The sequence below is a fragment of the Salvelinus alpinus genome, chromosome 26 (genome assembly GCF_045679555.1).
Source record: "Salvelinus alpinus chromosome 26, SLU_Salpinus.1, whole genome shotgun sequence".
Classification (NCBI taxonomy): Eukaryota; Metazoa; Chordata; class Actinopteri; order Salmoniformes; family Salmonidae; genus Salvelinus; species Salvelinus alpinus.
This window is the reverse complement of record NC_092111.1, coordinates 9,731,509-9,759,323: the sequence shown is the minus strand read 5'-3', so window position 1 is coordinate 9,759,323 and position 27,815 is coordinate 9,731,509. Positions and strand designations below refer to the sequence as shown.

General features: G+C 43.1%; 2 protein-coding genes across 4 annotated transcripts in view; both read left to right on the top strand.

The window, feature by feature from the left end:
- Positions 1-3,638, top strand: part of LOC139554618 (protein capicua homolog) — a 35,325-nt gene extending 31,687 nt beyond the window's left edge. For both annotated transcript variants that reach the window (XM_071367572.1, XM_071367571.1), the window contains exons 18-20: positions 114-257; positions 522-647; positions 873-3,638. In XM_071367572.1, coding sequence (XP_071223673.1) covers positions 114-257; positions 522-647; positions 873-1,159 — 557 coding nt within the window. In that variant the 3' untranslated portion in view covers positions 1,160-3,638. The remainder of the gene's footprint in view (positions 1-113; positions 258-521; positions 648-872) is intronic.
- Positions 3,639-7,963: 4,325 nt separating this feature from the next.
- Positions 7,964-21,444, top strand: LOC139554617 (glycogen synthase kinase-3 beta-like). Of its 2 annotated transcripts, none has more exons than XM_071367569.1 (10): positions 7,964-8,303; positions 12,276-12,463; positions 17,527-17,610; positions 17,822-17,932; positions 18,146-18,276; positions 19,254-19,458; positions 19,779-19,874; positions 20,004-20,190; positions 20,541-20,612; positions 21,235-21,444. In XM_071367569.1, the coding sequence occupies exons 1-10, from the start codon at positions 8,129-8,131 to the stop codon at positions 21,300-21,302; spliced, it is 1,317 nt and encodes a 438-aa protein (XP_071223670.1). In that variant the 5' UTR covers positions 7,964-8,128; the 3' UTR covers positions 21,303-21,444. The 2 variants fall into 2 exon arrangements, with proteins under 2 accessions (XP_071223670.1, XP_071223669.1); XM_071367568.1 differs by having other exon boundaries at positions 21,232-21,444.
- The last annotated feature ends 6,371 nt before the right edge of the window (positions 21,445-27,815 follow it).

Sequence of the window (27,815 nt, the reverse complement as noted above, 5' to 3'; positions counted from 1 at the left end):
GCCTCCTTCTTCACTCACATCTCCTTTTCCTCTGTATCTTCCTCCTCCCCCTCTTCTGTATCATTCTCCCCCCTTCTCTTGTTCTTCTGTATCATTCTCCTCCTCCCCTTCAGACCTGGACTCGTCTGCAGAGGACCCCAGCTCTCCCAGGAGGAAGGCTGCCGCTCGGAGCCGTCTCTCCAGCTGCAGCTCGGAGCCCAACACACCAAAGAGCGAGGCCAAGTGCGAGGGGGACATCTTCACCTTCGACAGAGCTGGTATGTAGTGTGGAGTGTACCTGGAGGTCTGTCATAGGTTATGTCTTGTGTCCTAAATGGTACCTTATGCAGTGCACTACTTTTGGCTAGGCCCCTGTAGCTTTTTCCTTAGTTACTTTTACCTTCCTCCTCGCATTCTTTTCTCACTCATCAGTTTGGATTCCCCTCGGTGCCTCCTCTTTTCTCCATTCTTCTCATCCCTCCCTTCTCTCAATCACCGTCTTTTCCTCTCTCTCTCTCTGTCCTGTCATTTCTCTACCGTAGGTGCTGAGTCTGAGGATGTCTTGGGGGAGATGGACAAAGTGCCGTACTCCTCTCTCCGGAGGACTCTGGACCAGCGCAGGGCTCTCGTTATGCAGCTCTTCCATGAACACGGCTTCTTCCCTTCAGGTAACCACCCGGCACCATCTGCTTCTCTCATTGGCTCATGTAGCCAAATTGTTGACTGTCATTGGTCAACTTGTATATTGGTTTTGTGGTTGAGCAAGGCCAGATTACAACCAACTAGTCTCTGATACAACCAGGCAAAGGTTGCACTGCAATTATTTTTCTTCAGAGAGGGCTCATCTTCTTTCCCTCTCCTCTTGCCCCCCCCCCCCCTCCCCACCCATCTAGCTCAGGCCACTGCAGCCTTCCAGGCACGCTACTCAGACACCTTCCCCACCAAACTGTGTCTGCAGCTGAAGATCAGGGAGGTGAGGCAGAAGATCATGCAGACAGCCACACCTGGAACCCCCGGAATCTCTGAGCCCGGCGGGTCAACAACAGGGGTCATGGGTTCAACGGACTCCGCCTCGGCCGCTATCGGCTCCTCCAATACCAACACTCGAGATGGTACAGGAACGGAGCCAGGAGAAAGAGGGCGGAGTCCTGAGGAGCCCAGGAATGGGGGCAAATTGTAGGAATGGAAAGAAAGAGAGGTGGAAAGAAGGAGAAAAGCAAGAGAATGGAGAAGGTGGAGAGAAAAAGTGTCAAACGAGAGAGAGGGGAGTGTTGTTGTGACCCACAGCATGTCCTTGTACATGTAGTAACAGGACATCAGTTTTACTTCGACACAGTTCTGTACTGGCTGTACCCTCAGCACATTTGTAGTTTGACACAGAACACTCTGTGGTACACACCAGTGGAGGCTGGTGGGAGAAGCTATAGGAGGACAGGCTCATTGTAATGGCTGGAATGGAATCAATGATACCGTTCCATTCATTCCATTCCAGCCCTTACAATGAGCCCGTCCTCCTATAGCTCCCCCCACCAGCCTCCACTGGTACACACATTCTTACTGTCTCTCTCTCGCGCACATACCCCACCAACTCAGGCTGTTACTCTTGGGTGGCAGTCACAAGCACTGTCACACAGAAGACGACCGTACACAATGGCACTTTGTAACAATTTGTGCGGATTCAGTTTGCAGCCCTCTGTTGCCATTGACTTCCCTCCCTCCACTCCTCAGCACAGTGGTTGGGATGTATCCAATGTAACATCCACTGAAATTCCACAGCCCCTCTATGCTGCAACAACAGACAGCACTGAACTGGACACACACTGCACACACACAGTCTGCCAGTCAACTCAACACTCGCCTGACCAAGCCTTTGGCCTGCACAGTTTTTAGAGATTGGAGAAAGTGAGTCAACCATTGGCTCCCAAAAAAGGGAGGCTGGACTCAGCGTGACCATTGACCAATCCCTGACCCGATCAGTAATCAACGTCACAGACAGGCTGAGTTCCTATTGGCTGGAGAGGATGTTGTATATTGGGGTTTCCCCCCTTGTGGACGCCGTTATGAGATATGAAATATGTAAAGATTGAAGGGTGATGCGTGACAAAGCAACAAACTCAACATTGGTTGGCTGTAAACGAGCACAGAGAAAGGCTGAACGAGACAAATCGTCCATTCATTGGTCAACTCAAGAGGCTGCGGATTCCATCAAGGAAGCCGGAAGCAGATGATGTGACATGGCTCACTTGGCTCCCAAGTGACAGTTGACAAGCAAAAGTAGATTTATAACCAACATCTAGGAGTCACCCAGTGGATATGTTGCTTTATCTTGTATTGTTGCAGTGGAAATAATACGTTTTTTCTGTGGCCTGTTTTCTCTCTTGTGGCTCTCATTGGTGTTTCTCCAGCATAAACGTATATAAAAGGGGCTTGGAAACAGCCCACGCAACCCCTCTTCTAAATGTGACTTTGGGCCATTCCCCCTCTCCCATAACTGCTCAGTAGACACATAGAGGAGGGGGCAGGCAGTTCGTTTTTAAACGTTGAAATCAGGTGTTTGCACAATGTGTGGTCTTGTGACTGCAATTTAAATCAGGAAAGTATTATTTTTAGAGATTGTTTCATAGAAATAACCTTGTTGTTCAATGTTATCAATCCCCCTTCTTCCATTTGGAGCCCCTTTCCCCCTTGCTTCCTTTCCCTGCCCCTCTAACCAAGTGTTGTTAGAAAGTGCCCTTAAGCACTGGTCCAGGGTCAGTTCTGTTACGTAGCTCAGGATGGCTCTGGTTAGAGTTTAGTTCAGGGAAAACAGATCCTAGACCAGCCCCGTAGGGCATTCTCTGGAGCCCTCTCTCTTCCCTCTCTGCCACTTTATTTTTTCCTTATTAAATGGTGCAATAGGACATTTGGAATGGGTGGGTTATGTGGGTCTGTGCCATAGATATTTACAGTACAGTCAGAAGACCCATTCTAACAACTATGGCATAAGAAGAACTCTCTGAGATTGCTATATTTGAAGAGATAGAGCATAGCTAACTAACTAAAGTCAAAGACATTCAAATAGCACTTTTTGCCTCTTCACTTGTTTTGGGAAGAGTTGGGGTAGTTATGGGTGTACCTTTATTTCTCTGTATACAGTTGGATGTGTGAAAAAAATCTATATTTCCATATGTGCATATAGATGTTGTGTGTGTGTGTTTGCGCACATGCATGTATGGACTCGGCCATACCCTGGTTCCTTCACATACCATACAATAAGACATTATCAATCATATGTTCTTCACATATACCGGAGGCGTTATTTTTACAGTCACCAGGACTATTATATGCCACCTTGACTGTTATATAATGAGATAGTCCAAGATCAAACGCATAGAATTTATCAAAGATTTGTTAAGTCTTGCAAAGGTGAGGCCTGAAATGTTTCCATGAACATGCATGTGCGCACGCAAACACACAGACATACATACACACACACACACACACATGTATGCGTGTACACTGTATGATTGTGCTTAAAATAAACTGTCCATACTTTGGAGAAGGAATTTTAGAATGAGAGAGATGAGTGTGAGCTCATAAACAGGCATGTTGACCATGTGCAATATTTCTAAGCAAAATAAACAACTAAATATTGAAAATATTAAAGACCTAACACAATATCCTTGGTCTTTGACTTTGTTCTGAGTCAGATTAGTGAATGTGAGTGTGCTGGTTTGATTGAATCCATCTCTGTACAACTGACCCAAGATTTCAACGAAAGTGCCCCTGTAAGGTCGGTAATAACAAAGAACTACTTTATCCTATGTAGATGTTATGCCTGAAGGTTGAGCGAGTACTGATACTTGAAATGATGACTAGAAGAGAATCTGAATTCAGAGAACTTGAACCTGTGACTCCACCACACAGTCGACTATGGCTGCTTCCATGATTATTTTGAGATTCCCTTAGTTTTTTACATTTTGATTTATTTCACCTTTATTTAACCAGGTAGGCAAGTTGAGAACAAGTTCTCATTTTCAATTGCGACCTGGCCAAGATAAAGCAAAGCAGTTCGACACATACAACAACACAGAGTTACACATGTAAAACAAACAAATATACAGTCAATAATACAGTAGAAAAATAAGTCTATATACAATGTGAGCAAATGAGGTGAGACAAGGGAGGTAAAGGCAAAAAAGGCCATGGTGGCGAAGTAAATACAATATAGCAAGTAAAACACTGGAATGGTAGATTTGCAGTGGAAGAATGTGCAAAGTAAAGATAGAAATCATGGGGTGCAAAGGAGATAAATAAATACAGTAGGGGAAGAGGTAGTTGTTTGGGCTAAATTATAGATGGGCTATGTACAGGTGCAGTAATCTCTGAGCTGCTCTGACAGCTGGTGAGGGAGATAAGTGTTTCCAGTTTCAGAGATTTTTGTAGTTCGTTCCAGTCATTGGCAGCAGAGAACTGGAAGGAGAGGCGGCCAAAGGAAGAATTGGTTTTGGGGGTGACCAGAGAGATATACCTGCTGGAGCGCGTGTTACAGGTGGGTGCTGCTATGGTGACCAGCGAGCTGAGATAAGGGGGGACTTTACCTAGCAGGGTCTTGTAGATGACCTGGAGCTAGTGGGTTTGGCGACGAATATGAAGCGAGGGCCAGCCAACGAGAGCATACAGGTAGCAGTGGTGGGTAGTATATGGGGCTTTGGTGACAAAACCAATGGCACTGATAGACTGCATCCAATTTATTGAGTAGGGTATTGGAGGCTATTTTGTAAATGACATCGCCGAAGTCGAGGATCGGTAGGATGGTCAGTTTTACGAGGGTTTGTTTGGCAGCATGAGTGAAGGATGCTTTGTTGTGAAATAGGAATCTAGATTTAACTTTGAATTGGAGATGTTTGATGTGAGTCTGGAAGGAGAGTTTACAGTCTAACCAGACACCTAGGTATTTGTAGTTGTCCACATATTCTAAGTCAGAACCGTCCAGAGTAGTGATGCTGGACGGGCGGGCAGGTGCAGGCAGCGATCGGTTGAAGAGCATGCATTTAGTTTTACTTGTATTTAAGAGCAGTTGGAGGCCACGGAAGGAGAGTTGTATGGCATTGAAGCTCGTCTGGAGGGTTGTTAACACAGTGTCCAAAGAAGGGCCAGAAGTATACAGAATGGTGTCGTCTGCGTAGAGGTGGATCAGAGACTCACCAGCAGCAAGAGCGACATCATTGATGTATACAGAGAGAGTCAGCCCAAGAAAGAAGGGCCAGAAGTATACAGAATGGTGTCGTCTGCGTAGAGGTGGATCAGAGACTCACCAGCAGCAAGAGCGACATCATTGATGTATACAGAGAGAGTCAGCCCAAGAATTGAACCCTGTGGCACCCCCATAGAGACTGCCAGAGGCCCGGACAACAGGCCCTCCGATTTGACACTGAACTCTATCAGAGAAGTAGTTGGTGAACCAGGCGAGGCAATAATTTGAGAAACCAAGGCTGTCGAGTCTGCCGATGAGGATGTGGTGATTGACAGAGTCGAAAGCCTTGGCCAGGTCAATGAATACGGCTGCACAGTATTGTTTCTTATGGATGGCGGTTAAGATATCGTTTAGTACCTTGAGCGTGGCTGAGGTGCACCCATGACCAGCTCTGAAACCAGATTGCATAGCGGAGAAGGTGCGGTGGGATTCGAAATGGTCGGTAATCTGTTTGTTGACTTGGCTTTCGAAGACCTTAGAAAGGCAGGGTAGGATAGATACAGATCTGTAGCAGTTTGGGTCAAGAGTGTCCCCCCCCCTTTGAAGAGGGGGATGACTGCAGCTGCTTTCCAATCTCAGACGACACGAAAAAGAGGTTGAACAGGCTAGTAATAGGGGTTGCAACAATTTCGGCAGATAATTCTTGAAAGAAAGGGTCTAGATTGTCTAGCCCGTCTGATTTGTAGGGGTCCAGATTTTGCAGCTCTTTCAGAACATCAGCTGACTGGATTTGGGAGAAGGAGAAATGGGGAAGGCTTGGGCGAGTTGCTGTGGGGGGTGCAGTGATGTTGACTGGGGTAGGGGTAGCCAGGTGGAAAGCATGGCCAGCCGTAGAAAAATGCTTATTAAAATTCTCAATTATAGTGGATTTATCGGTGGTGACAGTGTTTCCTATCTTCAGTGCAGTGGGCAGCTGGGAGGAGGTGTTCTTATTCTCCATGGACTTTACAGTGTCCCAGAACTTTTTTGAGTTTGTGTTGCAGGAAGCAAATTTCTGCTTGAAAAAGCTAGCCTTGGCTTTTCTAACTGCCTGTGTATATTGGTTTCTAGCTTCCCTGAAAAGTTGCATATCACGGGGGCTGTTCGATGCTAATGCAGAACGCCATAGGATGTTTTTGTGTTGGTTAAGGGCAGTCAGGTCTGGAGAGAACCAAGGGCTATATATGTTCCTGGTTCTAAATTTCTTGAATGGGGCATGAATATTTAAGATGGTGAGGGAGGCATTTAAAAACAAAAACAGGCATCCTCTACTGATGGGATGAGGTCAATATCCTTCCAGGATACCCGGGCCAGGTCGATTAGAAAGGCCTGCTCACAGAAGTGTTTCAGGGAGCGTTTGACAGTGATGAGTGGAGGTCGTTTGACCGCTGACCCATTACGGATGCAGGCAATGAGGCAGTGATCGCTGAGATCTTGGTTGAAAACAGCAGAGGTGTATTTAGAGGGCAAGTTGGTTAGGATGATATCTATGAGGGTGCCCGTGTTTACGGCTTTGGGGTGGTACCTGGTAGGTTCATTGATAATTTATGTGAGATTGAGGGCATCAAGCTTAGATTGTAGGATGGCAGGGGGGTTAAGCATGTTCCAGTTTAGGTCACCTAGCAGCACGAGCTCTGAAGATAGATGGGGGGCAATCAGTTCACATATGGTGTCCAGAGCACAGCTGGGGGCAGAGGGTGGTCTATAGCAGGCGGCAACGGTGAGAGACTTGTTTTTAGAGAGGTGGATTTTTAAAAGTAGAAGTTCAAATTGTTTGGGTACAGACCTGGATAGTAGGACAGAACTCTGCAGGCTATCTCTGCAGTCGATTGCAACACCGCCCCCTTTGGCCGTTCTATCTTGTCTGAAAATGTTGTAGTTAGTTAGGGATGGAGATTTCAGAGTTTTTGTTGATTGATTTTCTATACACAAGTAGACATGTCACACCTGTCCATCAGTCATGTTAAAGTGGGATTACCTGCAATTACAATGTCAAGATCCTTCCTGCCAAGGCTATGAACTCATAATCTCATGCTCGTTATTCCAAAACTTCAATTGGTGTACCAGACCATTCAGAGATCTTGGGCAGTGTGTTGATTTAAAGAACCAATACCTGGGTGACACTATTTGCATTGTCCTTTAGTTGACATCAGGCACTACATTTGAGTCACTTTCCACTTCTGACATCATTGTTGTGAACTGTGTACTTGCCTCTGAACCAGACACCTGGGTTCAAGGCCAGGTCAGGAACCCGCCGAATTTGATACAATGGTGTGAGAAGTGGGCGGGCTCTGCTGTGAGGCCACCAGAGGCATGTGAAGGGTATTGAAATAAATATTAAGGATAATTTTTTAAGTCTGCTATTTTTGATTCTTTACCCCCCCCCCATTGAAACCTTAACTTTAACCCCATTGAAATGTAAAAATGGTTACAGTTAGGTAAGGGTTAAGGTTAGGGTAGGGTTTAGGGTCGGGATGCCGGAAAGCAATGGCCCTTATTTTTATGTGAAATTCTTACTGTTACTCTCCTCTTATCTAAAACATAATGGGATTTGTAGTTTTCATGTCTGTACTCCCTTTCGTGTATACATTCTTTTTACAGTCACGGTAGAAATCAAGAAATCCCAGACGGAAGCGCCACCTCTGGTGAAACTCAACACTATTATTTTAGCAGTGTAGTTCTATAGGTATTTTCAAAGACAATGGAACAGTCGTGAGCAGCAGCCAAATCGAACTTCATTTCCCAGGAGAAAATGCAATCTGTCAGTTTCTACTGTCTACGAGCTCAGACAGGCAGTGCAAGGGAGAACTCATCCGAACGGTGACAATTCTGTCTGTTTTACAACGATTATTGTATTTGCAGTCAAAAGAGGCAACATTTAAACTCACTTGGTGTGAATCCCTAGCCCCCCGCCCGCTACCCTTGCACAGAGATATGAGCGGCAGCGGGCGGCCCAGAACTAGCTCGTTTGCTGAGCCACAAGGTAATCCCGGAGCCGCTACAGCATCCACCGGATCAGCCGCTGCGGTGGGGAGCAGCACAGGAAAGACCGGGGTCCAGCAGGCCTCGGGGAGCAGTTCGTCTGGATGCTCAAATTTAAAGCTGGCCAGTAAGTTTATTATGTGTTTTCTGAAAAATATTGCCTTGGATGATTAAAAGACACACATTGTAGCTACAGTTCAGTGTCCAATGTTGTAGCGAATGTGGTAAATTTTGCACGATTGCCACGGCGAACATTGTTGTTGTAACGTTAGTTTGAAAAAACGAGTTAGCTAGTTAACTGCCTTGATTAACTGTCGTTGTCTGAACGGTTGAGTTGTCAGTTAGCAAACTAGTTACTGTAACTTGCTAACCCACGCCAAAAACCAAGTAGTTCGCGTTAGCTAGCTAGCTTGCTAGGTCTAGATTAGTTATACTAAACACAAATATTAATGTAACAATTTCAAAGATTTTACTGAGCTGCAGTTCATATGATTGAAGAAATCAGTCAATTGACAAATTCAATAGGCCCTAATCTATGGATTTCACATGACTGGGAATATAGATAAGCATCTGTTGGTCACAGACCTTTAAAAAAAAATGGGCCTCAGGATCTCGGTATTTCTGTGCATTCAAATTGCCATCGATAACATGTAATTGTGTTCGTTGTCCGTAGCTTATACCTGCTCATACCATAACCCCACCACCACCATGGGGCACTCTGTTCACAACATTGACATAAGCAAACTGCTTGCCCATACGACGCCATACACGTGGTCTGCGGATGTGAGGCTAGTTGGACATACTGTCGAGTTCTCTAAAACGAAGTTGTAGGCTGCTTATAGTAGATCGATTATCAGGCAACGTCTCTGGTTGACATGTCAGCATGTCAATTGCACGCTCTCTCAACTTTAGACAACTGTACATTGGCCTTTTATTGTCCCCATCACAAGGTGCACCTGTGTACTGATCATGCTGTTTAATCAGGTTCATGATATGCCACACCGGTCAGGTGAAAGGAGAAATGCTCACTAACAGGGATGTAAACACATGTTGTGCACAACATTTGAGAATGTGTGTATGAAACATTTCTGGGATCTTTTATTTCAGCTCATGAAAGATGGAACCAACACTTTACATGTTGCGTTTATATTTTTGTTCAGTGTATATTAGCATGCTAGCTAATTAATGACCTCGCGGTACCATACTGTAACTAGCTAGTCAAGTTGACTAACTTGTAATCAGCAGCTATAGCAGATGGATAACTAGCATCTAAGATGGGTTTTAGATGGCTAGGTGGTAACGCTAACTAGTTTACAAGGAGATTCAATCTAGTTAGCTAACCTAGCTACAGTAGCTAGCTAGCTAACGATAGGTACATACTTTTATGCTATAACAGCAAACGAGTCAGTGATAACTAGCCAGCTAGTTCAGACAATTCTCTTTACCTAACGAGCTAGCTACGTGACACTACAAACGACAGGCTAACGTTAACTGTCACAGACTTGGTAGGCATAGGCAAGGTAGCCTAACTTAATTGTTTGTTCATAACGGTTGACAACTAAGCTAGCCAGAAAACTAGCTTTGTGCTTCCCAACACAGATTCATGTTAAGCACACCCTTACCTATTGTTCAAATTAGGTCGATAGTGGATACGTATCTATCCAGTAGCCCAGATAAGTAACCAGCCTAGAAAGATATCTCTAGTTATACACTGACTGTTAACAGGTGATACAGAATTTGATAAAAAGTGGTGAAACATGTAACTACTAGCCAGCTGTATAATATATTATGAGCTAGTAATTCTCCAAGAAGTAGGCTAGTAGATATACAGAAGAAAGATGACAAGCTGAAATACTTGCTTACATAGTACATCAACAACTTCCAAGCTTCCTTTGCACATGCTTTTTTTCTTCGAGCGTGTTTCCACTTTGCGCCTTGTAGTGCACATTGGAATTGGATGGCTTTATCCACCATGATGATCAACGTTTGTCGTGCAGAGTACATTTTGTTGGCTGTGGATCTGACTTTTCCCAGACCTCCTTCCCCCTGACCTAAAGGTCTCGAAGCTTCAGCGTATGTGCAGATCACGTTCTGCACGTGTGTCTTTACTGCACAGATTTGGGGTCCCCTTCATATTTCTCACTGTCAATATGGTGAATGATAATTCTTCAGGTTTTACTGGTGAATCGTCCGTATGCGTTTAGATCTCACCTGAGTTATAGTGTTATTTTCGCAGTAGCCTACAGTGTTGTTTTGAGTGATGTACAGTGAGCGAATTTTGCCTGTCTTACAGTAATGTAATACTATGCTATTATATTCGGTTCTGTTAGGTAGAATACTATCATTATGTGATCTTGCAGACATTGATTCTGCTTTTATCCATCTTTTATTAAATGACCACCATTTGCCAAAGTAGCCTGTTCTCTACGGATAGAGCAGAGACTGTGCGTAAAGTAGAGAATAAACACATGCGCAGAAGCTTTGGGATCTTTAATCCGGAGGAAACAAGTTCTGGGACAAGTCTGATCTGCAGCCACATCATATTATATGTGATGATGAAAGTTGGAGCTCAAACCTCATGGTATAAGTCAATCTTGGGGAAACACTAAGCAAAGATGTGGACAACAGGACTTGCTGGTGCTTTTGAAATGGCAAAGTGGCGTTCCAAATGATGACAGGTCTCCTTTTTTGTCAAGGTTTTTCAATGCTTCATGTGGGACAAGTCATTAAGATTTCTGTGGTTTGGATTTGACACTAGCAAGAATATAGGCTACTGGTCTAGCCGTTGATTGCGTTAGGTTAATTTAATCAAAGTCGAATTTTGTCTCAGATCTCTGGTATTTATGGCACAAGTTCGCAGGTCCATAAATTCAACCATTTCTTTAAAAACAACAATGCCCTCTATTTCTGCATGTCCAGGTGTATAAATTCCACACCCTCACATGTCATTCTGCAGGAGCACACTGTGTATTATGTCATCACCATGGTGATGTGTGTGTGTGCACAATCATTTGTTTGTTGGAGGCTGTGTGATCTGAGCAGAGTTAGAGCAGGGTCATTCTCCGTGCAAAGTGCTAAGGTCTCCAGTTCAACCAGCCAACTGGCCCTGTCCTGTCCTCATACAGGGAATGAATCTCACATGAAGTAGGCCTGCCTTAGAACTCTCTGACCCAGGCCACCAAACACACAGTTGTTTGAGGTGGCCTGGAGGTAACTGTTGTTTTGAGTTCCAATTGTATTAGATGAGATCGATGATGGGCCTATTGGAGGATCGCAAGTCTTGTGTTCCTTAGGTCAAATGATGTTCAAAGGAGCACAAAATAGCCCTGTTCATCCTCCAACAAGGCAGGCGGCTACTCTAGTGGTTACACAAACACGAGGTAGTTAATAACACGAGCCCTGGGTTGAGTTCAGTAGGACATTCAGTAACTCATTTTGCAACGGCAAATAACAATGTATTGAAACAAGTCTAGATAGTATTTCACCCACTTTTAAAACGTTTAATCCTTACTTAACATGATCCTGTAGACCTATTTTCTATGCTGAGCAATTGCTTACTCTGCCTGCTGCCTGTTTTGGCTATGTAAAGGCCTGTTATCATTTGACCTAAATGCTGTCAATGCCATAAGCCTCAGCTATTTATTTTTTTAAGCGTAGGACATTTTCAGACATTTTATTGAAGCGACAGGGCGTTTAGAAGTAAGGAAGTCAGTGAGGGTATGTGAGAAAGTAGCCGTGGGTAGAGCATTCCGACCCATACCGTCACGAGCGGTGATGTTAACCACTTCACAGCCCAGGCCAAAAATTTCAATACACTTGAGCCCTTGTTCACGTCACAGTGTTAGAATAGGTCACTAATGTGACCCACATTAAGCCTACATTCCTAATAACTGTAGAAATGGACCATATATGGTCATGTTCATTATGTCACACCGTAGCAAAACAGCTTTTCTTAGAGTTCAGATAATAAGCCTACACCCCCGTTTTGGTCTGTTTTCATCAGTTTCGTACGTACTGAACAAAACCCAATTAATCTCCTCTATTTCAAATCTGAAAAGAGGACAATTTTTTTGACACGACTTGTGTCCTTGTTTCCCAGGGGACAGTGGGAAGGTGACTACGGTGGTGGCCACATCTGGGCAGGGTCCCGACCGCCCACAGGAGGTGTCCTACACGGACATCAAGGTGATCGGGAATGGCTCTTTCGGTGTGGTGTACCAGGCACGCCTCATAGACAGCCAGGAGATGGTGGCCATAAAGAAGGTGCTGCAGGATAAGAGGTTCAAGGTATGGCGGCCAGTCTCTTGGAGAAATACAGCCTTGTTGTCACCCAGAGTCACATTTGTTTATTTTCAAATCTGTAGCACTTAATTTATTGTTCATTTGGAAAGTATTCATACACCTGAATTTCCACATTTTGTTATGTTACAGCCTTATTTAAAAAATAAAAAAGATAAAAGTAATTATTTATTTTTCTCTTCCATTTACACACAATACCCCATAATGACAAATGAAAACTGGTTTTAAGAATACATTAAAAAAAATAAAAACAGAAATACCTTATTTACATAAGTATTCAGACCATTTGCTATGAGACTTGAAATTGAGCTCAGGTGTGTCCTGTTTCCATTGATCATGCTTGAGATGTTTCTACAACTTGATTGGAATCCACCTGTCATAAATTCAATTGATTGGACAAGATTTGGAAAGGCACACACCTGTCTATATAAGGTCCCACAGTTGACAATGCATGTCAGAGCAAAAAGCCATGATGTCGAACAATTTATCTGTAGAGTTCCGAGGCAGGATTTTATCGAGCATTGAAGGGCCCCAAGAACACAGTGGCCTCATCATCTCCATCATTCTGGAAGAAGTTTGGAACCACCGAGAGTCTTTAGAGCTGGCTGGCCGCCCGGCCAAACTGAGCAATCGGGGGAGAAGGGCCTTGGTCAGAGAGGTGACCAAGAACCCAATGATCGCTCTGATAGAGCTCCAAAGTTCCTCTGTGGAGATGGGGGAACCTTCCAGAAGGACAACCATGTCTGCAACACTCCACCAATCAGGCATTTTATGGTAGAGTGGCCAGGGAAGCTATTCCTCAGTAAAAGGCACATGATAGCCCGCTTGGAGTTTGCCAAAAGGCACCTAAAGGACTCTCAGACAATGAGAAACAAGATTCTCTGGTCTGATTGAACTCTTTGACCTGAATGCCAAGCGTCACGTCTGGAGGAAACCTGGCACCATCCCAACGGTGAAGCATGGTGGTGGCAGCATCATACTGTGGGGGTCTTTTTGAGCGGCAGGAACTAGGAGACGAGTCAGGATCGAGATGAACTGAGCAAAGTATGGAGAGATCCTTGATGAAAACCTGCTCCAGAGCGTTCAGGGTCTGACTGGGGCGAAGGTTCGGCTTCCAACAGGACAACAACCCTAAACATACAGCCAAGACAACGCAGGCGTGGCTTCGGGACAAGTCTCTGAATGTCCTTGAGTGGCCCAACCACAGCCCGGACTTGAACCCCATCGAACATCTCTAGAGACCTGAAAATAGCTGTGCAGCGACGCTCCCCATCCAACCTGACAGAGCTTGAGAGGATCTGCAGAGAAGAATGGGAGAAACTCCCCAAATACCAGTGTGTCAAGCTTGTAGCGTCATACCCAAAGGTGCTTCAACAAAGTACTGAGTAAAAACCTGTTTTTGTCATTATGGGGTTTTGTGTGTAGATTGAGGGGAAAATAACAATTTAATCCATTTTAGAATAAGGCTGTAACGTAACAATGTGGAAAGTGAAAGGTTCTGAATACTTTCCGAATGTACTGAACAAAAATATAATGATCTATGGATTTCACATGACTGGGAATACAGATAGGCATCTATTGGTCACAGATAACAAAAACGGTAGGGGCGTGGATCAAAAAATCTGTCAGTGTCTGGTGTGACCGCCATTTGCCTCGTGCAGCACGACACATCTCCTTCGCATAGAGTTGATCAGGTTTTGGATTGTGGCCTGTGGAATGTTGTCCCACTCTTCTTCAATGGTTGTGCGAAGTTGCTGGATATTGGCGGGAACTGAAACACGCTGTCGATCCAGAGCATCCCGAACATGCTCAATGGCTGACATGTCTGGTGAGTATGCAGGCCATGGAAGAACTCAAATCAAATGTTATTGATCACATACACATGGTTAGCAGATGTACATGTGAGTGTAGCGAAATGCTTGTGCTTCTAGTTCCGACAGTGCAGTAATATCTAACAATTCCACAACAACTACCTAATACACACAGCTGTTTTAAGGCCCAGATCACTCAGCTCCCTGCCTAGCAATAATGATGCAATGTTTAGTGGGTGGAGTCTCCTCTTTATCAAAGTGGGGTTTGCATACCATCACAGGTGAAACCATGTTTTTGTTTGAATGCAGCTGTATTGGACCTCTGGGAAGAATAAACTTGGTTAAGCTTCTATAGTGTCTGTAGAGTTTATTTTGTTGTCTGAAAATTAGAACCTAACAGTACATATAAATATATGGATGACCGAGCGGCATAGGCAAGATGCAATAGATTGGTAACCGGGACATTTACAGCGTCCAGGAATTGTGTACAGATCCTTGCGACATGGGGCCGTGCATTATCATGCTGAAACATGGGCACGACAATGGGCCTCAGGATCTCGTCACGGTATCTCTGTGCATTCAAATTGCCATCATTAAAATGCAATCATGTTCGTTGTCCGTAGCATATGCCTGCCCATGCCATAACTACACCGCTACCACGGGGCACTCTGTTTACAACGATGACATCAGCAAACCGCTCGCCCACACGACGTCATACACGTGGTCTGCGAAATTCTCTAGAACGATGTTGGAGGCAGCTTATGATAGAGAAATTAACATTACATTCTTTGGCAGCAGCTCTAGTGGACATAAATGCAGTCAGCATGCCAATTGCTCGCTCCCTCAACTTGTGACATCTGTGGCATTGTGTCGTGACAACATCATGATCATGCTGTTTCATCCGTTTCTTGATATGGCACACCTGTATGTCTTGGTGAAGGAGAAATGCTCACTAATAGGGATAAACAAATTTGTACACAACATTTTAGAGATATTTTTTTTTTGTACGTTTGGAACATTTCTAGGATATTTTATTTCAGCTCCTGAAACATTGGCCCAACACTTTTTACATGTTGTGTTTTATATTTTTGGTCAGTGTGTATATATCAGACGTTTGGACACACCTACTCATTCAAGGGTTTTTCTTTATTTGTACTATTTTCTACATTGTAGAATAATAGTGAAGGCATCAAAACTATGAAATAACACATAGAATCATGTAGTAACCAAAAGTGTTAAACAAATCAAAATATATTTTACATTTATTTAACTAGGCAAGTCAGTTAACAACAAATTCTTATTTTCAATGACGGCCTAGGAACAGTGGGTGTTCAGGGGCAGAACGACAGATTTGTACCTTGTCAGCTCGGGATTTGAACTTGAAACCTTTCGGTTACTAGTCCAACGCTCTAACCACTAGGCTACCCTGCCGCCCGATATATGTTTGATTCTTCAAAGTAGCCACCCTTTGCCTTGACAGCTTTGCACACACTTGGCATTCTCTCAACCAGCTTCATGAGGTAGTCACCTGAAATGCATTTCAATTAACAGATGTGCCTTGTTAAAAGTTAATTTCTGGAATTTCTTTCCTTAACGCATTTGAGCCAATCAGTTGTGCTGTGACAAGGTAGGGGTGGTACACAGAAGATAGCCCTATTATGATAAGAACAGCTCAAATAAGCAAAGAGAAACGACAGTCTATCATTACTTTAAGACATGAAGGTCAGTCAATGTAGAAAATTTCGAGAATTTTTAAAAAGTTTCTTCAAGTGCAGTCGCAAAAACCATCAAGTGCTATGATGAAACTGGCTCTCATGAGGACTGCCACAGGAAAGACCCAGAGTTACCTCTGCTGCAGAGGATAAGTTCATTAAAGTTACCAGCCTCCGAAATTGCAGCCCAAATAAATGCTTCAGAGTTCAAGTAACAGACACATCTCAACATCAACTGTTCAGAGGAGACTGTGTGAATCAGGCCTTCATGGTTGAATTGCTGCAAAGAAACCACTACTAAAGGACACCAATAAGAAGAGACTTGCTTGTGCCAAGAAACACGAGCAATGGACATTAGACTGGTGGAAATCTGTCCTTTGGTCTGATGAGTCCAAATTTGAGATTTTTGGTTCCAACCACCGTGTCTTTGTGAGACGCAGAGTAGGTGAACGGATGATCTCCGCATGTGTGGTTTTCATCGTGAAGCGAGGAGGAAGTGTGGGGGTGCTTTGCTGGTGACACTGTCAGAGATTTATTTAGAATTCAAGGCACACTTAACCAACATGACTACCACAGTATTCTGCAGCAATATGCCATCCCACCTGGTTTGCCCTTAGTCCCACTATCATTTGTTTTTCAACAGGACAATGACCCAAAACACACCTCCAGGCTGTGGAAGGGCTATTTGACCAAGAAGGAGAGTGATGGAGTGCTGCATCAGATAACCTGGCCTCCACAATCACCCGACCTCAACCCAATTGAGATGGTTTGGGATGAGTTGGACCGCAGAGTGAAGGAAAAGCAGTCAACAAGTGCTCAGTATATGTGGGAACTCCTTCAAGACTGTTGGAAAAGTGTTCCATGTGAAGCTGGTTGAGAGAATGCCAAAAGTGTGCAAAGCTGTCGTCAAGGCAAAGGGTTTTGAAGAATCTTTGAAGAATCTCAAATATATTTAGATTTGTTTAACACTTTTTAATTAATTTTTTTGGTTACTACATGATTCCATATGTGTTATTTCATAGTTTTGATGTCTTCGCTATTATTCTACAATGTAGAAAATAGTACAAAAATAAAGAAAACCCCTGGAATGAGAAGGTGTCCAAACTTTTGACTGGTACAGTATATAAAGCTGGTTTTTAACAGACCATAACTCTGAGTCTGCTTTGGGGGGTTTTGCCATAGAAAATGTAGTATCGTGATACTGTATCATTGCAACACTAAATTGTCTTATCCTTTACGTCATGATCAACATCCATTTTTGGATTGGTCTCGTAGGCTACCTTTTTTTCTGAATACAGGACACACCTTTGTAATTTTAGAAGAAACATTTCCACACAAATACAATATTTGTATTTATAGCCTACGTTTTTCTGTGACCGAAATGGACACTTTGTCTTTACCTTACTGAACAAACACATATCCCACGCATTGTAAAGATCAATTCACTTACAGGGCAATTAGAAACCCTTGACATTTCCCACTGTTCAATTCCAGAACTGTTCTTTTGTTTAATACCTTTCCTATGCAGAACCGAGAGCTACAGATCATGCGAAAGTTGGACCACTGCAATATCGTGAGGCTACGCTTCTTCTTCTACTCTAGTGGTGAAAAGGTAGGTTGCCGTCCGTTGTTTTTGGCACACCTTAAAGCAGAAATGAAAATGCGGAGGGCCTGAAGGGTCTGTTTCCTCTTCATATGAGTCATTCTTCCCACTACAAAGTTGGGATTTTCAAAACGCATGAATAATTTGAGTATATATCGAGTTATGGCTGGTGCAGTCATTTGGCGTATAGTGATTTGTCAGTTATCTTCCCCCTATACAGAAGGATGAGGTGTATCTCAACCTGGTGCTGGACTTTGTCCCAGAGACCGTGTACAGGGTGGCCCGGCATTTCAACAAGGCCAAAAGCATCATTCCTATCATTTATGTCAAGGTATGTCAACTCCCTTTCTCTTTCATTGTCCCAACTTTTGCTTGCCTCAATGTCTTTTCATTAGACTTTGATTGTCTAGTATAAGTCATTCAACTATGAACTATACTTTTTTTTACTCTCCCAAACAGGCTTGGCATTGACACAAAATAACCCACCTTATTGGTTTGTGTATGGTTCTAATTGGTCTACGTCGGCCATTTTGTGTCGTCTCAGGTGTACATGTACCAGCTTTTTCGCAGCCTGGCCTATATCCATTCCCAGGGTGTCTGCCATCGAGACATCAAACCCCAGAACCTGCTGGTGGACCCTGAAACTGCCATCCTAAAGCTCTGTGACTTTGGGAGGTAAGCTGGTCAGGTATTTCCCATTTCCCTCCACATAGACAGTGTTTTATATACTATTGAACCGATATGAATGACTGGTACCGAAATATTGAAGTAAACCTGGGTCGTATGTGTCCTGACTGAATGTGTTGAATAAATGGGCTCAACCAGACACAATGTAAAATGGATCTATGCCCTCCCTTGAATGGGGTTGTAACACTGATCCAGTTGTATCCTTAGTTACAATCTCCTACTCACACCCTTTTCATTGTATATTTTGCCCATAATACATCCATTGCTGTTACCGTGCAGACACAGGGCTGCTTTCAATAGGAAGTATACTGTGACTGTCTTAATTGTAAATCAATAAGTATAAATATTTATATTTACTTCAGCATGAAAAAATAATTTACACTGAGACATGTGAGCCCCACCCCTCATTCATCGGGTTTATCAAGCACTATATAACAGTTTCCACCAAATGTCAACGGGTCAGGTGGTCTCATGGAGACACCAGAGTCGGGTATAATCCTGTACCACGTGGTTAGACCTGCAGGGCTCACTATTAGCCTCTACTGCTGAGCATCTACTGCTTATCTTACCAGTGACAACTGTTGCAGTGGGTAGAGATGGAAGTATTGTAACACGACTGTATTAGAATAACCTAGACTCTGCTTAGAAGACTTCCTAAAAAAATGGTGGTGTTTAGGACAAATTGAGTTATTGCACACGCGCACTTCACAGAGTAGGTGTTCCCTTATGCAAATATGCTAATAAATGCTAGAACGCACCAATAGGATCTCACTAGCTCGTGCTTGGCTCTGCCCACCTCCTTGCTTGTTCTTCCCACTATGATTAATTTGCTCCCATTGGAAACGACAGGCTCTGTTCTATCTTGGGTTAGTTATAAAAAATCTTTGGTATTAGCCTAACCTAGACTTAGCTTAGAAGGCTGTATTAGTCTAACCTTCAACCTCTGCGGTTTACCCTACCTTCAGCGCGAAGCAGCTGATTCGTGGGGAGCCCAATGTGTCGTACATCTGCTCGCGGTACTACCGCGCCCCAGAGCTCATCTTCGGCGCCACCGACTACACGGCCAACATCGACATCTGGTCGGCGGGCTGCGTGCTGGCCGAACTGCTACTGGGACAGCCCATCTTCCCCGGGGACAGCGGAGTGGACCAGCTAGTGGAGATCATCAAGGTGAGTAAATAGGAGGAATATGGGTTTGTGTGTGGTTTACACTGCAGGGACAAAATGCCTGCCATTCTGATTGCATACCAACGTTAGGAGGACATTTGACTTATGAGAAGTGGTGGGGGAAAGCTAGGGGAGTAATAATCAGTGATCTAATTAAGCAATAAGGCACGCGTTGCATCGTGTTTAAGAACAGCCCCACGGCTGTCAGCCAACCAGCATTCAGGGCTCGAACCACCCAGTTTCTAATAATCAGTGACGTGGAGAGATTCAAAATGACAACTATTGTACGCTACTAACTGTGTACTTGTATGTCTGCCACTCAGGTTTTGGGAACTCCGACACGGGAACAGATCCGAGAAATGAACCCCAACTACACAGAGTTCAAATTCCCCCAAATCAAAGCACATCCCTGGACAAAGGTAAATGGTTTATTTATTTAAATAAATAAATAGTTATGTCAACCTGGTTATGTTTTTGTCTTTCAAGTAATGTCTTTATTTTTTCCTGGAACTGTTTCATGCTGTGTGTACTTGTACCTCCTCTCGCAGGTGTTTAAGCCGCGCTCCCCTCCGGAGGCCGTCGCCCTGTGCTCGCGCCTGCTGGAGTACACCCCGGTCACCCGCTTTTCGCCCCTGGAGGCCTGCGCTCACGCCTTCTTCGACGAGCTGCGCCAGCCCAACGCCCGGCTGCCTAGCGGCCGACAGCTGCCCCTGCTCTTCAACTTCAGCACCACCGGTCTGTACACCATGTTGACCCCTGACCTTTTTGTTACCCAAAAGGGGTTGATTCAATTCAAATTCAGGGAATCAATTGAAACTCCCATTCAAGAATTGAGATGGACCTGACCCCAACTTTGTTTTGTGACCCATGCATATATTCTGCACGTCCTTTTAGGATATCTACAATAGGAAGTTTTGAATATATTTGTTTGTTTTCCATGTGTAATGTTGTATATGTTGGGGTGTTTAAAATTGTAAGACTTTTACCCCATTTCAAACACTATGACCTTGCCACAGTCTTGTACCAGCACTTTCTTATAAATCTAATGCTTTTTCCAACTTTCTTTTTCTCTCCTATCCTTCCAGAGCTGTCAATCCAGCCCCAACTGAACTCCACCCTAATTCCTCCTCATGCCCGCGCACAGACCAGTTCATCTGGTACGACCCCCCCCCCAATCCCCAATTCCAAACATAGTAATTGGCTACCCATGTCACTTCAGTGCCACACAGTGGATAAAGTAGCTGTCAATCATTCATTCCCATATCTGCAGCTAGTGTCATGGAGTAGTAATTGTCTTGCAGACATTCTAGGTTCGGTGGAGTTCTAGGCTAAATCCACATGAAATGAGGGAAATGGATAGTAAGATGACTGCTCTTACAAATGGCAAAAATAATGTCTCTTCCATTATTGCTTTAAATATTCTTTGTCCATGTTTCTGGTCATTGTAACCTTTCTGTATAAGACAGCAGCCAGCCAAAGGGGCACTAGCCTGAGAACCACACATGTCTGTCTCTTTATGTTTTAGTAACCACACCTTTGTGCATTGTAAATGTTTTGTAGTCTTAAGGAGGTCCTCTAACTGGAAATCTAGAAAATGTTTTCTGATCCGTTTTAGTGGAGGTCTTACTACAATTTAGCTGCGTATTTGCATATGTTTACCGTTTTATTCTTGACTAGCAAAATCAATGTGTTATACCCATTCAAAATATCTAACACTATCTGTCCTCTTCTCTACCACTTCCATCCCTCTGTTCCTCTCTGTCCTCTATCCCTCAGTAGATGGCTCTGCGTTAGATGGCTCCTCTCAGCACAGCTCAGTACCCGGATCACTCAACAACAGCACCTGAAACATCCCTGCAAAACCCTCTGTTTGTCTGCCATACACACACACGCGCACACACACACACACACACACACACACACACACACACACACACAGACACACACACACACACACACACACACTATACTGCTTCTTTCTACTTCGCTGCTTGTTCTTTCTCCCCATTGGTTACAAACATACCTTTTTGTACTGTACATACATTGAACAAACCATTTATAGCGTTAGAGGGTATCATTAGCTGACAAGGTAGTTTTGTTACATTCAATTGAAACTAGATCAGCACTATAGGCAGAATTCGACACTCTCACACACACACACACACTTTCTCATGTACTGACGACACCTTAAGTATTATTCCACTCCCTGGCTGCATCTCCTTTGGCCCAGCTCTCTCTTTCTCTCTGGCTGTTTATAACACTCATGTTCCTGCTATTGAGGGTGGCATTCAAAGGTTCAGTAGGTGGGGCAGGTCCTCTCTCTATAATATTTTTTACATTTTTTTTTTTAAATCAAGTTTTTTTTTTGTCTTTTGATTCTAATGTGTATTTATTTGACTGAAGACTTCATGAAGAGTTCTGCCACAACCACACACAAAGTCTACAGGAGTTTGTCTCTAGAAGCTAATCGAGGTGTTTCCCAGTAACAGTCATTTATAGACAAATGGGATAAAATGGTTCTGGTTGCCAGATGGAGGGAGGAAGAGGCTGTGTTTGTTTTAATACTTTTTATAAAATTATATAAAAAAATATGAAATGACAGCTGCTTTTTTTCTTTTAATTGTAAATGTATTTAAATGTTTTATTTGCTTTGACGGCACTGTGAACTTTTACATGGAAAGGGGGGGGGTTCAAGTTTATAATTGGTAGCCATACTTGCTAGCAAATTTCCGGTGTGTGTGTGTGTTGAGGATCTGAAGAAAAGGGTTTGACAGATGGTGAGGCTGGTGGTGTTCGTGTGAAGACTGAGACGTCCAGGACTCACATCTGTGTAGCAGCATCTCTCAGACAGTCCGAAACTGAGCCTCCCTTTACTGTCCATGGGAAGACAAATCAAATACAGGAATGAAGGTCCTATAGATGGTTAAGACTGCTGCTGTGGTAGTGAAATGTCACCTTCCTATTGGCTTTAATATATGGCATACCATAAAAATCTTGTATGGTGAGGTTACATGTTTGATTTCAAAATCAGGTTCTGGCTAATTTGGCACTCATGCATTCATAGCATGAACTCTCCAGAACTCCTGATTTGTAAGAGGGACCTTTTTTTTAAATTCTTTTTTTTAAAGTGTATACACGCCGTGCTGTCAGCACACTTGTAAGAATCTTTGTCAGTGTCACACCCATCTAGATTGTAGAGGACAAAGGGATGATCAACTATGAGTTCAGCCATGTGGACATAAATGTATCCTACATGGAGTAGCAGACTCCAGGAACTGGAAACAGACCATGATTCCAGTTCCGTTCTGTTCATTCTCAAATGGAGTCGAGGTCGTGTGTGTGTGTGAAGACGCGTACTCTGTTACTGGTGTAGTGTGGCCCATAGTGAGTTCACAGTAGCCCTACAGTCTTGTGCTTGTGGGAGTGAATGAGAATGAGTGAGAAATTGAAGCGGGTGAGTTTTTTTGTTGTTGTGTGTGATAATGTGTTGTTGTTCATGTGAATAATCGTACTCCGATCCGATCTGCACCGTTTTAAAAAGCCAGTGTTGTAGGTTTAGATCAGTTCTCAGTACTGACCACTTGAAAGCGTTCTAGTACAAGCGTGTTCTGATTATTGTACCACCTCTACCACCCACTTGTAGAAACAACCCTCATATGTTCTGACGTTGATTTAAAGAACACATTCTTCCTCCTTTTATCTCTCTGAAGCCATCTTCTTCCTAGCCCGGAATCCCTATTGATTTGTGTGAAATGGAGCATATTGGTTTGGATTCCGTTTTTTTTTCTCCCTGTAAATATCACCAACTTTTTAAATTTCCCCTCATTGTTTTTATTACAGTGTTTTATTTTCCGTTACCTGTTGAAGTCGTCACGGACCAGTTTCAGTCCCATTCAAAAGTCTAAGTACATTAGTTTCAATGCCCTGATTTCAAGATGTAAATACCCCACACACAAAAAGACCACATTTTCCCTCCCTGTTTGTTGATGTCTCTCTCTCCGTCTCTCTCTGGTTGTGCGCACCCGTAACGTGTGATGGTACTGTATCTCGCCGCTTTATTTATTACCTCACTTGGTGTTCTCGTGTAGGGAGAGGTTGAGGCACCGACTGTTTTGTGGGCATTATGTAGAATGTTCCAGAATACATGTACTCTACTTGGAACCCACGACATTGGTATGTTTGGAAAGTTGGACTGAAAATGTTTGGTTGGATATATCCAGATTTGATCAGACTATATCTGTGGTACGATTCCAACGAATACATTTCCCTGGTCTTTTTTATATATTTTATTTTTTACCTTAAGTCATCTACGTACTGACCTTTTGACAGGGAAATGTGATTGTGGGCTGTTTGAGTTTACCAGACAACCATTTGGCCAATGCACTGCCCCTGTACCCATTCATTACAATGGGCGCCCAATGTAAGAGATTTAAATTGTGTGAAATTGTCATGTTGTGCTGCAGAGAAGCCATAATATTAAAAAAATAACAATACCCGCTGAATGTGTAGGGTAAACCTGAGGGCCTTGATGGCGACACGGGGTCGGATGGTGCAGCCAGCCTCCCTCCCTTGACAATGCCTACGCCCATCACGGACAATTCTGACTTTTGCCGCTTTCAAAATGTCAGCCATGGACAAAATGCAGCGACTGCAGTACGAACCAGTTATCAACCCCCTCCTGTTCTGTGTGCTGATGTACATGCCTGTTTGCTGGTTTCATAACTCAGCAGGATCAGGCTACTAGCCAATTATACTAGAAGTACCCTGTTCTGTGTATAGCAAACCAAGTGAGGTCACTTTTTAATGTTCTGTGAGTAAAATTGTTATCGGTAATTTTTCATTCCAATCCTGTTTCTATTGTATCTTCCTGGTCAGGAGACCTGGTGTGCTTTTGGGAAGGAGGGAGAGAACCCAACTGTCTGTTTTTGTCTGTATGAAATGAGCTCATTTAATAAAGTGATGAAACTCCTGTGAGCCATGTTGTTATTGTGTCAGACTGAGTAACATGTTCGAAACATCACTTTCACATGTCACCCTTTAGGTAATTTTTTATAAAAGAACAAACATCCTACAAATCCAGAAGTATTGATTCCTAATAGACAGCAGCTCCAATGGCAGTGTATTTCTGCATATGTACCATTTCATTATCAGTTATCATTGTTTTTGGTCAACGACTAGACAAGTGCAGAGGTCCAACAATGGAACAGTGTTTATATGGAATCGTGCTCTGCAGCCACTTGGACCAACTCTTGCTGCAACCTCGAAGGGGTGGACGTAAATCTGGGAAACTCAAATTAGTATGATATGGCCGTTTCTGGATCCAAATGGGGCTTAGGTGGTGGCCGTGGCCAATGGTGCCGTTGCCGACCAAATTCTTTTGAGGTCCTCCTGTCAGACGCAGTGATAGTTTTGCGGTTTTAAAGCACATTTTCTGCAATTCTACACATCTTGCCATGGGGCTGAGAGAATTTGCAGTTGTAATGCAAATTTCCTACAATTTTTACCGTTTTCCATCAGGCTGAGAGGAAAATGTGCAGTTTCAAAGCAAATTTTACATTTAATGCCAGGGGCTGATAGCATTTGCGGGTGGAAAGCTAGTTTACTGCAATGCTATCGGAGTGTCTCAAACATAACGAAATCCATTGGGGCCCCATGCCATGACAAAATAACTTCTAAATGCAATTTTGTTTATTTTCCCTGACTTCAGCTTTTATTTTAATGATTGTTAGTTCTCAGATCTTATTTAAAAATATATCGGTCCATTTATCTTTTCTACATACTTTATCTGGTTTTAGTTGTTTAAGTTAACACTGAAAACATTTAACATCCCAAATGTTTTTTTCCAAAATAAAATGAATAGAGGGCTGTGAAAAGGTATTATCCCCCTTTCAAATGGTCTCTACTTTTGCATATTTTTGATACTGAATGTTATCAAATCAAAAGTTAATATTGGATAAAGGGAACCTGAGTAAACAAATAACACAATGACATACTTATTTAATTTATTTCATAAACAAAGTTATCCAACACCCAAAGCCCCTGTGTGAAAAAGTAATTGCCCCCTTACACTCAATAACTAGTTGTGCCTCCTTTAGCTGCAATGACTCCAACCAAACACTTCCTGTAGTTGTTGATCAGTCTCTCACGTCGCTGTGGAGGAATTTTGGCCCACTCTTCCATGCAGAACTGCTTAAACTCAGCGACATTTGTGGGTTTTCAAGCATTAACTGCTCATTTCAATTCCTGCCACAACATCTCAATTGGGATTAGGACTAGGCCATTCCAAAACTTCAAATGTGTTGCTTTTTAGCCATTTTCATGTAGACTTGATTGTGTGTTTTGGATCATTGTCTTGCTGCATGACCCAGCTGCGCTTTAGCTTCAGCTCACAGACTGTTGGCCTGACATTCTCTTATCGGATTCTCTGATACAGAGCAGAATTCATGCTTCCTTCTCTTATGTCGTCTAGGTCCTGAGGAAGCCAACCATCACACTACCACCACCATGCTTGACTTGTTACTGTGGAATGCACTGTTTGGTTTTCCACAGGCATAATGGGACCCATGCCATCCAAAAAGTTATACTTCTGACTCATCGGTCCATAGAGTATTCTTCCAAGTATCTTGATGATCTTCCAGGTGCTTTAAAAAATATAAATGTTTGATATGAATTACTATTTGTTGTGGCTAACATTAGCTAGGTGGCTAACGTTAGCTAGGCTAGGTGTTAGGGATTAAGGTTAGTGTTAGGATGCTTTGTTATTGTTTCGACTGTTGATTGCCCCTTTCAATTTGAATTGAATACCACGTAAATTCTCCACTTCATATGTGATGTCAACAATTGAATAGGAATTTCTATTTTAGTTGGCCCCAACCGTGGATGCAAAACCATTCCAAATAACATTGCCATGAACATGGTATTTGAACTTTGTTCAAAAGAATACTACTGTAGTTCCATGGAACACCATTACTAGTTAATCATTTTAAAAAATTGATAATCCTTTGTAGCTCACATGATAGGTCAACATTCCAAAGAACATTGCCATGAAAAGCCATTCATATCTGGAATTTGGACACACCTCAAATCAGCTCTATGGAACACCATTACCAGCTAACAATTGTTTGAAACTGCTATTTAATTGGTAAAGTTAGCAGGGCAAATTGAAATAAATTGCACTAACTGGACACAAAAATAAAGTTCTAAAACCAAGAAAACAATTTATAATCTACCTCTTCCATCTCTTGTATTCGGCACAACCCGAATACGACACACTAGGTTAATTCTCTAATTCTTATCCTATGATTGGATGGACAACATGTCTGTTCATACTGCAAAAGCTTTGACTGGATGGAGGTCATCCTCCGGAAGTGGTCATAATTACCATGTATATCTATTGAAGGGGTTGAGGCCTACGAGCCTCCTAGGTTTTGTATTGAAGTCAATGTACCCAGAGGAGGACAGAAGATAGCTGTCCTCCGGCTACACCATGGTGCTACCCCAGAGAGTACTGTTGCTATAGACCTTCATTGCAAAACAATGTGTTTTAATCAATTATTTTGTGACATATGAATGTATTTAGTATATTTTAATCTAAAAAGGATAACTTTTTTAGTGTTTCACTATTTTTATTTTTATGAAATTTCACTGAGGAGGATGTTACTCTCATTCTTCTTCTGCGGAGCCTCCACTGGACTGGGCAGTAGTCCAGGTGCGACAAAACTAGAGCCTGTAGGACTTGTTTTGTTGATAGCCTTGTCAAGAAAGGAGAGTAGCGCTTTATTACGGACAGACCTCTGCCCATCTAAGCTACCATTGCATCAATACGTTTTGACCACGACAGTTTACAATCCACGGTTACACCGAGCAGTTAAGTCTCCTCAACTTGCTCAATTTCCTTGATGGAGGTGGGGTGATAGAAGCAGGCTGATATGCCCATAAACGAAGCAGTCAGTCCTTTCTTGCTCCATCCGTCTATCCACATGTTTATTTTTCATGCCTCTTTCAGAATCTCTTGAACTTTCTGGGTTGCTGTATAGTTTTGCAAAGCAATCAAGCCGTTTGCTCTAACAGCACCAGGAGTTTTACATTTGGTATCAAGTGTTCGGTTGAATTTTCTGAAGGCTGGCTCATTGCAGTCTTGTGGAATTTCCAGACTGGATGAATGAATTAACCAGTGCTTCTTCACTTTTTTGAGAACTCATTTGAGGTTGCTATGGTTGCTATGTTTCTGCTCTTTTCATGCAAACTGCTAAAGTATGTTGTCCTGACGTGCAGCTACTGGTTGACGTGCAGCTACTAATAGCTAGCTGGTGGCTATCTCACCTTGTATTTATCCTGAAATTGTTTGTATGATTCTTTGA